Source organism: Oxyura jamaicensis, chromosome 8 (assembly GCF_011077185.1).
Source record: "Oxyura jamaicensis isolate SHBP4307 breed ruddy duck chromosome 8, BPBGC_Ojam_1.0, whole genome shotgun sequence".
Classification (NCBI taxonomy): Eukaryota; Metazoa; Chordata; class Aves; order Anseriformes; family Anatidae; genus Oxyura; species Oxyura jamaicensis.
Genome location: NC_048900.1, coordinates 28,262,716 through 28,275,177, shown reverse-complemented (window position 1 = coordinate 28,275,177; position 12,462 = coordinate 28,262,716). Strand labels below are relative to the sequence as shown.

At 44.1% G+C, this 12,462-nt stretch overlaps 1 protein-coding gene across 12 annotated transcripts in view; it reads right to left on the bottom strand.

The window, feature by feature from the left end:
• FGGY (FGGY carbohydrate kinase domain containing) overlaps positions 1-12,462 on the bottom strand; it is a 183,681-nt gene that overhangs the window by 8,587 nt on the left and 162,632 nt on the right. The window contains exon 14 of one of the 12 annotated variants that reach the window (XM_035332745.1): positions 10,478-10,680. The exons of the other annotated variants lie outside the window; for them this stretch is intronic. Within the exon in view, the coding sequence (XP_035188636.1) occupies positions 10,594-10,680 (87 nt within the window). The 3' untranslated portion in view covers positions 10,478-10,593. Of the gene's footprint in view, positions 1-10,477; positions 10,681-12,462 lie in introns of those variants that run through there. 12 annotated transcript variants of the gene reach the window in all.

The window sequence follows — 12,462 nt, the reverse complement described above, 5'->3', positions numbered from 1 at the left end:
TAAGAGGAGCAGCAGTGGCGATGCAGCTGCTGCGCAGGGTGGCTTGTTGTGCTCGCGATGATATTAATTACTTATTCTGCAGACCAAATTTAGCAGGGGATGAGGGTCAGCTATGATTGTCACATCATCTATCAGCTGGAAACTATGTTTGGGTCTAAGCTCCGGCCGCACTGCTACTAAATATAGGCTGTTTTGTTGTTGATCTGACTCTGCACTCCCCCGAGTTGCCTTTGACTATCAAATAATTAAGCAGTTTGCTTTGTGAGGACTCCGCTGCTGGCAACTCTTAGTGTCCAAAGCTACTTGGATGCAGATTTGTCAGCTTAGCATGGGTTTCAGCTTACCCGGGCAATGGAAAGAACCCAAGTGTTTTGCTCCTGTTCCAGTTTCACAGCTTGCTGGCACTGGGTGCCATGAATCAACAGTCTGCAGGCAACATCCACGCGGTCCGCACCGGAGCTGGGGCGCAGCTCGGTCGCACGCACCCGGCCGTGAGCTCGCAGAGATTATTCATCAACTTGATGTCCGCTGTACAACGCCTGCAGGCGAAGAGCCACGACAGCTTTACATCCAGCTAGCAGATATCGCCAGGATGCAACCAGAGCGGCACAAAGCTGTGCCTGGTGCCCAGCAGGCTGTGCCCCACAGCCTGGGGCACACTCTGCCTCCTCGCCCCACCATGGGCTACACCGAGCGGCTATGCCGTATACCACATGGTGGCTAGGCTGCAGCTGGCCGCTGTGCCACCGCAGTGGAGGCTCCCTGACCACATCATCAGCTAGCATGGGCAGTACATTTGAGGTGAAAGAGATTTATCAGCCATACACTGCTGCAACAGACCGAGAAGGTTTGCCCATATAAACCACACAAGAAAACACATCTATTTAACCCGCTTCTTGGGCTTGGAAACGTTATGCTGACAGGCAGCTCTGTGTAACAGGAGGCTCACCTGGGAGTACAAGATCAGATTCCTGCATCGCAGCCTACTGCAGGGGACTGCCACAGAGCTGTGAGCTAAATCAGCCCTGTCCGTACTCATTGCTGCTGGTGATGGAGCAAAGTAAGCATGGGAGCGCTGCTCTGCTGCACCACCTGGTGCAAGTCATTTTGCTTCTCCTGCTCCCTTCTCACCCTCTGCTTGCGCTGTCCGTCCTAATGCCTTTATGCTCAATTTTAGGTGGGGAAACCTTTGGGGCAGGCAGGGCAGGTGTGCGGCTCCACTCCGAACTGCAGAACAAAAGAAATGAGCTGGACAGAAAGCAGGAGGAGTCGTTTGCACAGGGGAGGGTAAAACAGAGAAGCTGAAGCATCCACACAGGATATCCTGACGCCCGGCTGTGTATTTGACACAATATTTTGTTGAACTGCACCACTTCCTTTAAGGTGCAAAACTCAGATTTATTCAGCTGATTTCTTTTCACACACAGCTTTCCTTGCTTAGTTCAAACTTTTATTTGCCATCTGGCAATGGGTTGGGGTTTACGGGGGGGAGGGGATAGGAAAGGGGGCTTTTGCTTTTTCTTTACTTTTTTTTTTTTTTCATCTGTATTTGCTTTATGAGCTATGGCTAAGGCATCATTTACACATGGGGAACTTGATCGGGTTCTCTCAATTCTTTCCATATGTTCACTTATGCTGTCAAAACATTTTTTTTGATCTAATTAATCTGCACACATCTCTTCATTCATTCCCCTCTCAGTAAGTTTTCGCATTTTGGGGGTTATCTAGCTGGGATTTTGTCATGAAAACAATTTCTGATTACACTCTGCTTTATGGCTACTTCATAAGAAAACAAAAGTATATGCAACATTTAATTCTTCATCTAATCATTCATTTGCATCTTTCAAACACATTCTGAGGAGACTTTCCTTTTTCCCCTCATCTTTCAAATACATTCGTCATGCTCCAGTGTCTACCTGAGGTTAATGAGGAAAAACCCTGCTGCGAGTTTTCATTTGGGATTATTTTTATCTAGTTTATCTGATGTGTGGTTTACTATATAAAAAATCTCAGAAATATGCCTCATTTTACTCAATCTGGACTGCACTTGGGAAATTACTCTGGTCACGGGCTCATAAAAAACAAAAGTCCTTTAAAAAAAAGTCTCTCACTACTGTAAACCATTAGAAGCTTGAGATGTTAGAGCAGAACTGCACAAAATAGGAAGAGAACGCTTCTGATAATTTTACAGACTTCCATCTGTAACAAGAAAATAAAACATTACTTAACAGATAAGTGGTATTTTAGAGATATCCAAAGTGCACCACGCAGAAAGTAAAACATAAAGAAACCAGAAATCAGCTAAGACTTTAGAACCGGACTGCAGATCCGTTCCCCCTTGTGAAGCACAGTGCAGAGAAAATAACTGCCTACTGCAGAGTGCGTTTGGTTTCCTCGCCATGACTGCTACAGGCAAGGAGGCTTCCAGTATGCTGCTCCAGAATGTGTTTTTCTGTGCCAAATCAGAGACTACCAGTGATTAAACCGAGCAAGAGCTGAAGCAAGGCTCCACCACTGACCAGCTGCTGGTGTTGTCTGGTTCTGTTAAAAGCTGCGGCATCCTGTCTTTTCTAGGTCTGAAAAACGGAGGCAGCGAGAGATGGGAAGTTACTCGCCAAGTGCTACTTGCACTTCTGCCAGTAAAACTCAAGCTATAGCTTACATGCCCCTGGCTATAAACATCTCTTGAGGGATCAAGTGAACAAACACAAGCTGTTCCCTAAGAAGAGTGCTGTTCCTAAAAGGCGCCGCGTTTAATTGGTTGCTCTACATATTGGATACTTATTGCTAGGAAATTTTAGAAAGCTCTCCCTGATCTCTAGATAGCAAAGGAAGCCCGGTCTGATGGATGGGACGGCCAGTCTGTTCCCCAAATGTGCTCTAACAGCAGCAAGGGAGGATCCCAACCTGAACTGTGGGATTCCAGTGGACAGGTGAGAAGAAGTGAGGGAGCTCGGTGACATCCTCTGTGCAAACAGCAGTGTGCCCTCCTGACAATCTCCGAAAAAATTGAGAGACTTGCTCAGCTTGGTTTGAGGAGCACCAAGCTGCCACCAGACACAGGTCTCCAGCTCCATCCCATACAGCCACAGAGTCACTACGGCTGTTACAGGAGGATTTGCTGGGCCACAAACAGCCCCGGAACTCATTCCTCTCCCAGACCAGCAGTACTAGCCTGTGTGATGTGCATGCTCCTGTAAAACATGATGAACCTCAAGACCTCTTGGCTGAGTCCATGCTACCTGGGTACTCTTTGGGTCTCGGTTCATTTCTGGATCTTAATGGAAAATACAGATCTTCAGTGATTTATATGAGGAAACTGCAACAGTCACATTAGAAGAGGTATACGGGGAGAAAACATGGGAGACAGCCCACGTACTACACCAAGTAGACACACCACAGCAACCTACACACGGTTCTGAAGGCCCCTCCCAATTATTTCAGGCTGCTTTCAGCAGAGGTGCTGCAGTTGGTCAGGCAGACCCTCCCTTATTCCCTGTACCACTTCTTCCCAGCTTCCTCCTCAAGCACTCAGGTGGTTCCAGACATTCTCCTAGCATCCCATGGGACTCTGGCTCCTGTGTGCCCCATCACTTTCCCTGCCCCAGCATTTACCAGAAAGGTTCCCATTTGTTTACAAGGCTGCCCACTGGGCAAACCAGAGTGGGTGGGGAAAGCCTCTGAATGGATCAGAAACAGCACAAATTGCTCTGCAGGTGTTGCAGGGCGGGAGCACGCATCCCACACATTCCTAAGATCGCAGGTCTGAAACCAGCCTTTCTCAAATGAAACTAAAACGTTTGGAAACTCCTTATGACCTGCTTCTTTTTCAAGATGTGAACTTGCTTCTATAAACATTGGCTTGTATCTTTTGAGGAACATTTGGAAACTGTAAATAGAGGTCTCTATCATTAGAACTTCTCTGTAAGTAGGAACCCCTTTAAGTACACAACCCCTCCGTGTACTGCAACTACATTTGTTGCACAGAAAAAACCTGTAGGCACCAACTCACCTGAGTGCATTGGGAGTAAACCATTCTTGTGGGTAAGTGTCAGAAGTTACCCTCATCACCACCCCAGCTATCTGTCAAGCCTGGCATTTCTCTGCACAAACCCCAAACTAAGGGTTATTAATCCCCTCCTGCCCTATCATGCCATAAAGAGCCTCTGACTGCAGTGATATTACTTAACCTCTTTTAACGAGCGAATCTAGACCTGCCACCCAGCATTGCCAGCAGGAACGTCTAAAGGTATCTGAGGCATCTTTTTTTTTTCTTAGGAGACCTTCTAAGAAAGCATTTGTATTCATCTGGCAAATAGAAAAAGAGCAGATTTTATACTTGACTGTGCCCCAAACAATAGCTGGTTGTGTCTGACAACACACCAGTTGGAATTAAAAGTGCAGTTAGCGTGTTAGCGAGTGACTCATCGAGAGGCAGCAGAGTCTGGCTGGCTCTCAGCCCGAGATCTAATATAACCCCCGGGGCAGGATGGTGCTATCTTTAAAGTTGAGATGGTGCAGAGAAGGGTATACTAGACAGACCCTACCTGCCCTCCCCCAGATTTCGGCTAGGTGAGGGGACTGGTGAGCGTGTTGAGAAGCCGTCCCTGTATCCCCAGGACAAACCAACAACGCTGAATCCCCCAGAGGGAATTCTCACCCTCTAACACCCAGCTGGTCACCGTTCTGCATTTAAGGGGCTCTCTGCTGTCCCCCCACATTTCCTGTTTTGTGAGAACCCCCTGGGGCTCCTATTTCCAGGCAAACCTTGCCGCTTCTCCCACTTTCATGAGAAATATTTAACCCGCTGCTCCTGAAGTGCTTATGGGGGAAAGTCCCCCCCAGCGCACTGCTGTGACTGTAAGGAGGGCAGTAGGATCCTCAGCTCCTGGCTTTTAATCTTGGAGAAGTCACACAAGCCTTCTGCACCTCAGTTCCTCATATATTCCATGGGAATCAGTAACACCACCGGATTAATATCAAACTCAGGCGGGAAACCCAGCCAATGTAAAGGCACAACCGAAGAAAAAACACTTTGTGCTTTACAATTCAGCTGATGCTAAGAATTGAGTCAACTCCTGCTGCTGAGGATCTGGCCTTTCATTTAGGGACAGCAAGCTGAGAGAAGAGATGAATAGCAGAGGCTCAGATGGCTCAGAGAGCTTTTCACTTGTAGGTCACCAAGCAGGACCCCAGCGAGGTCACCAAATGTTTAAAAGTTATTGTGGTATGCAAGCTTTTTAAAGTGTCCTTTGCTAAGTGGATTTATCAGTTTCAAATTAATTTCTGTTGTACGCAGTTCTCACAACATGAAACACTCCGTTTTTCCTGCTCTGAAGCTGTTAACCCTTTGCAAAGCTACACAAGCGAAGCTGTTCCCACCACCCGAACAAACTCTTTTAAAACTCTATTTGAAGAAATGTCCTAACCGTGAGCTGAGCCTGGGTGACCTCAGGGAGCCTTTCCTAGGCTCGGGCAGAGGCGGAACCACGACAGGACAAGCTGCACTGCAGCTGCACATACTGTTCCTTGCCTGTGCATAAATTGGGACAGGCAGAGCCTGTCTGCGGGCTCAGTCCTTTACTCCCCGCAGGGTCCTGCAGGCCTCGCGGGGTCTCCTCACGGGGAGAGATAAGCGTGTGTGCTGGCAGTATCACAGGCCTATTCTTTGCAGAAAGTACTTTCTGCAAGAAAAAAAAAACAAAACAGAAGAAGCAAAAGTGAACAACTATATCATTATCTACTGTGCTGGGATCTCAGCAGAGATGGTTTCAAAGATCCATATTGTTTACAGCAGCTGATGGGAGTAACAAGTGCTGAAGCTGTGCTCTCGCTTAAAGTGCTAACATATTTACAATTTGCAGTCCTGTCCTTGCGCTTATCTGTCATTTCAAGATGAATGCTCCTTTTGTAGAGGCTAATTACTTGCACGAACACTGCACCAGCTCAAAATCCCGGATTTGTTCTACTTTTCCATTAGCAGCAATTTTGTACTTTGGAAATTGCTTAATACAGCAAATATTAATATATATAAATGTAGTTAGTTTTTTGTTCAAAGGTATCTTTTTGGCTGCGACAAGTACAGAATGGGGGGAGGGAAATTATGTTACATTTGTCTGAGGGAAGCCTTAATTTTACTGTACAACTCTTCTAAGTGCAACATTGCTCTACTCTGGCTTGGTTTCTGGTTTTAGAATAATTTGTGAAGATGTAAAAGCAGATTAGGTCAGTAACAAAGTGCTTGAAAAGAAGCTGTTGTCTTATGATCAAGAATCTTCTCTCTATATAAAATGTGAGAAGTTTGGTAGAACCCCATCTTACCCCCTTTTCTTCCAACAAATGGAACCTTGTGAGCCTGCAAAGCTGTCAGTCATTTCAGTTTTACAGGAACAGAAGGAATGCAGGTCGTCCTACAACTCAGTAACTTAATTAAAATAATAATAATAAAAAAATACAACCCAGACATGCAAGAAAAAGGATACAGGTTAAAAAATAAAAGTCTTATCCTGTTTTACATTACATTCATTGGATTACTGACCTGCCACAAACCAATTTCAGAGACAAATCACAAATGTTCAACAGTACAAGATGCATCTGCTGCTTGTGCTAACCCTGCAGTCAAGAAAGGCTAACATCTGATTTTCACAAGTCTTCAGCAAATACCTTTAACTGCAGTTGGGAAGGCTCAATCCCTGAGCAAAAGGAACATCCACTCTCTCAGTTTCTTGTAGGATACCGCTTTAGATGCCTAGAGCTACAAGCCTGTGAATGAAAATGCTGACCTTGAATTAGCCTTTGCTGTTTCTGAGGAATTGCCATTACAAGCTGTGACCAACTTTGTGCTTTAAAGGATGTGGTCTCCCTTTCCTACCTAAATATTTACTTTAAACAAGAGTTTTGCATATGAAGTGCATTTCATCATAGATGTATAACACAACCTTTAAAGGTCATGAATGCTGTAAATATTAATATTAAAACCTGATACAAATTTCTGAGTGGTATTCATGCCATACTATATGAGCCATCTTTCATATTATATATTAGCAATGAGAATTACCACACATAATAAACTAGTTACAGTTCTAATGTAAGCTTTTGTTTTCCAGTGAAGTCGAAAGATTTCCTGATTAAGTGCAAGTGGGTCAGCAACTACTGGCCTTTCCACTCTTACTTCTTTTAATCCAACAGAGCAGTACCATTAACACGGCCATACATTTTATTTGCACTTTCCATTCTATCACCTTTAATATAGCTGTAACTCTGGTCTAAAAGGTACTTAAATATCACCAGGTCTACTTCACAAATCAGCTGAATAAAGAGCAAAGTCAAACAATTTACCCAAAGCCAGAGACAGAATCCGTGGCAAAGCTGGGGATAAAACCCATGTTCTCTGATTCTCAAGTCAGGTAACATCTATTGTCTGCTCATTCACAAGATTCTGCTCATATTTACACCAAAGTAAACTCAGAAGAACGTGGTACTACAGTGGTCTACATGTGTATTATCTCCTACTACCAGGCTGCTAATAGGAATTACATTGGCAAATACAGCTCTTTTTTCCCCTGTCGGTAAGAAATACTAGGCTACAGTTTATATGGTATTTGTTTGATCCGTAAAGCCAGGCAATCCATTTCTTATCTCAAAGACATTAAACAAGTCTGCTGATTTGAGGTGTTTTAACATTTCTGGACACTGGTATCTGTTCATATGTAAGGAGTTACAATATGAACTGGGATGCTGATAAACACAAAAAAGCCCTTCTTCCTTAACCCTTACGGCTAATGCTGCAGAAAAAATCAAGCATGCTTGGGTAGAAAATGTACAGAAACTCTCCTCTCCATCCCTAAATCCTATTGCTGTGTTGCAGATAGAAAGTATTATCCATTGCACATTTGCCTGCTTCCTGAAGTCACCATCAAAAGAACGGCAACTGCCCACATTAGAATAAATTAAGAAAGTTACAAAATATAGCAAAAATGTGTATGGGAGGAAAATTTAGGCAGTAAAGTTTAAAGGCAGCCAAATGAAATGCTCATGTGAAACAGATCCTGTGTAATTAGCCACTAGGGGGAACAAGAGTCATGCTGCTTAATTAAGGTGAGATCACTTTTAGCAGTGGGCTGGAAGGTTATCCTTTCCCAAGCAAGCTGGGGATGCTCAAACACTTTCCCTGTAAACTTTTGCGTGGGACAAAGCTTTTCTGACATTCGGTAGGTTTTCAACGTCCCCTCCCAGGTCTGTGTGGGCCTTGGCACAAGCAGTTAACTAAACGTGAAAGATTCATACACCTTTCGTATTTTCTAGCTGCAGTTAACCTATTTTCCCACCTGTAGCACCTGGTAAAATATTTGAACCAAACCATGGGAACAGAGGGGAGGGGGAGAAGAAAAGGGAGAGGCTGTGTTTTTCAGAGAGCCTATGCTTTGGTGTTGTCTCTTCTAAAGTAAAAAGGAAGAAAAACCACACACAGCTCGTATGCAAGCTGCGTGAGAGTTGAGGAACAACACTGGGTGATATGGTTAGAATAAGGTAGTGATAAGGGAGGAATTGCCAGGCACCTGCATCCATACCTGTCTGTTGACCTGAGAAGCTGGCCAAGTGCTGCACTGTGAAAAGGAGATGAATCTCTTTCCAGAAGGCAAAGGAGGTGCTGATTACAGTTCTCAGCTTCATGTGGCTCCCTCTCATCTTCCTATAGGGAGATGCAACTACGTGATGTTCCCTAATCAGAGCATGTTGCAAAGTTACACCCTAGCCCTTGGGGAACAAACTCTGCTCCACATGTGTTCAAGCTCTCCACTCCCACACCATCCACACTGACCAGCTTTTTGTGACCCCGGGGCATGGCTGAAGCTGCACGAGAAAAATGAATGAGGCAAAAAGTAAAAGCCCCTCTTGGGCCGCTCTTTGCTGCTGCTGCTCAGGACACCAACCCATTCATCAGTATGGCTGGGACTGAATCACTGGCAAACAATCTTTTCTATTACCACAAAAATGACCAAAAAAGTAATAGTTATAGCCTGTAAACACAAGATCCACATTAAATAAGAGCTCTACATGGTACGCTGTGACTGGTAAGTGGTACACTGTAACTGGAAGCAGGAGCCCGCTCCTATTAGAGCCAGCTCAGCCTAAAGAGTATCAGATGTTACTCAGGCCTTAGAAGGTCTGAGACAAACTCTGTGTGTAAGAGAAAAAGAAGGCAAATGACTCATGACAGAGTTTGTTTTAATATAAATGACTTTTTCTGGCTCTTTGCTTTTAAAGACTTGCCATTTTCAGATCTTGAACAGCTAACCTAGGCAGCTGGCTTCCCTAGCCAGTGTCCTTCATTTTGTGTATAAAACGCTGGCATTTCCAAACTCGTATTCCTCTGGCTAAGGGAGGGCAGTTTATTTTAGCACTGCAATCAATGCCATCATAAATCTTTCCTCTTCCAGTCCAAGAACACTGGCATACCCTAATCAGTGCTGTATGGATATGCTGTACCCATAAAAAAAGCAAAATGCACCACAATGCTTAACTGAAGTACTACGAGCCTTGAGAGCAGACCTGAGGAATGAGCACACTGAATGAGCCCCAAACCTTCCCTTCCTCTTCACTTTTTGCTATGTGAGGGTGTGGGCATGGGGCTAAGATATGGAAAGAGTAGATAAAGTAAGAGAGAACAGAAGAGGAATAATATAAAATAGGAGAAAAAGAATCAACAGATGAGAAAAGACAAAAAAAAAAGTGAAAAAAAAAATAACTGAGAGGCACAAACAAGAAGCTGGCAAGAACACAACAGGGGAAAAAAAATCAGAGTGGGAATAGGGATGTAGGCAGAGGGAGATGGTAGGGATACTGGGTATTTTATACCCCAAAATCCCCATTCTCCACCATAACTACATTCTTTCTCATGTTTCCTTTAGTCTCTTTCCATGCCTGTCCCCTGGGTCTTCTCTGGGATGAGTGGAACTTCCCCATCCAGAAAGCCGCAAGTTTGGCATTTTGTGTCCTATGGCAAATGTGCTGGCTACACGGTGTTTCCATGGGGGCAGTCACACAAACAAAACGAAAAGCAAAGCTTGCCTCGTCTCCCTTCCATGCAGTACAAGAATCATCCCTTAGATGGGACCATTGCAAAATTAAACAGCCTTACAACCACGGCCAGTAAACAGTGAGTAATGTGCTTGTATATACAAAGCTTTTATACCAAACAGTCAAAGAAAGTGAGGATAGCTCATCACAAAAAGACCCCATTTATTAGAAGAGCTTCAAACAGCTTAGCATCTTTAGGGCCATTACTCATCTCTTTCACCTAAGCTAAGTGCCAGCTTTCATCCTCGAGGCTTACACATCCAATTTATCAGCTGTAGCATGCTCAAACAGCTTCCCCCAGTCCAGTCTAAAGATACAGGATTCAATACCTCAACTATTTAATGACAACAGGGAGAAGTTTGCAAAAATTCTTACCAGACGTTTTGAAAGCAAAAGGAGTCTGACACGAGGCTGCTAGACTCAGAAATACTTTGCTGAATATATCCGAGGAGTTTAACATAGTTGTGAGCTACAGGGCTGGGCAATGAAGGACCTTCCAAATGAAACACATTATCATTCTTCAGCCCCCAGTTTCGGGAGGGAGAGGTTGGGCTGGGTGACAGTATGGCCCTCCATGCACATTCTTGTCCTGGAGAGATTCTTTGGAGAAAAAAAATACTGATTAGAAGTCATTTTTCTTTCCCAGGGCGTTTTGCATTGGAAGGTCCCCTAGGGACAGTTGTGCTTCCAGAACTCCCGAAGAAGCAACACAGCTGTGCAGGTGAGATGTAACCGTTCCTCAGCCTGCACTGCCACCTCACTTTGCTCCTTGGCAAAGCAAGGTGCTCCCCTCAGCCCTTCCACACCCACGTTCCTTCTCGAGATCTCTGCCTGGTAAAGGGCTATCTGGAAGCTGCGTGAAAAACAGCTACTTATAGGAGGTGCTCACACAAACAGCCCCTATGTGGGTCAAAACCATTATGTACTAAAGGTTAGTAATGTTCATGGGAATGCAACCCCTAGGACTATTACACATGAAGTATATTCCCTATAAATTATTCTTAGCTGAAAACTGCTCTTGTAAAAGATAACGCAGCTCATTTTTGCTGCTTATCCACTCCCATAAGGCACAGTAAGATATGGGCACAGCGCTCCTCCTTATTCATGGTCCCCTGGTGCTTTTCAACCCTAACCTGGAGGAATATCTTTGTGCAAAAATCTGCAAGTTATGTTTTTCCATGCCCAGTTAGTGGTTAGCCTTTCTGCTTATATTTCCTTCGAGAGTAACAATTACGGTCTGCTAATCGCTACGTGGACACTTGTCCCAGTAAAAACAAATCAGAACCATAAAGCAATTTTGTATGGATTCTCTCTACGGGTCACTGTCCAATTTCCAGTATGAAATTGTGTATTAAAAATATTTAAGCACTGTGGGTGTGAAAAGTTGCTTCAGAACACAAAAGCAAGCAAGGGTTGCGAGTGATCTATGTGTATATCTAAGAAATCAAGGAAGCAAGAACCTATGACTTAGCAAGACAAAGAAAGGAGAATAAGAACTGCATTCCAATGCTGAAGATGAGGAAAGCCAGTATGCTAATAAAGCAACTGGCTTTTCTTGCTAATAAAACTAACAGGGCTTATGGGATCTCTAACACTTCCAATCCATGATTATATAAAAGAGAATAAGGAAATACCTATTTAACATAAACCACAGTGAAACGAAATGCATTGGAAATGTTTAGATGGTAAGAGTCTTATTAAGCTACATTGATAGGGCAAATTTTGAGAAACAAAACCCTCTAGGCACCTTTAGTAGAAAGGACGAAGTAATACTCATATGGTAAAAAAACGTCAGATACAGGATGGCAAAAGTATGTCCAGGTGATACAAACTACTGGCATCAAATCCCATAAGGGATCATGACATTCTTCAAAACTTTACCATAAAAAGACCACGAGCTCTTCAGACAGCCAGTGCAGTGACTCTACATGCTCGTGCTTTGCTGCAGAACAGTCTGATCCCCTGCGCTGACATAGCAAGAGTGCAAATCCCAGATGGGAAATTAATCTCACAATGTAGCCAGATTGAGTTTCCAATTCTCTAGTGCATAACTTGAAGGTTGTTCTGCTCAGCTATTGAAGAGGTGAGGGCATGGAGACTTTAACTCGTTTGACATCTCAAACATTATTTAAGTGAGGACCTTGCTGGCCACTGACAGTTACAAAGGATCCATGGTATCCTCCTCTGTACTCAAACCTCCCATAAAATATTGCTATCACGCTCTTCCCTGCCTGCATGGCCTGGACAGAAGGGGAGTCCAAGGTCCAAATGACTTCAGCCATGTTTTTGAGCATGTGGGTAAAACCTGGCCTTAAAATAGAAAGGAGATGGATCACTGTACATTTTACAGAAAGCATCTGTCTACTATAAAGACACATTTAT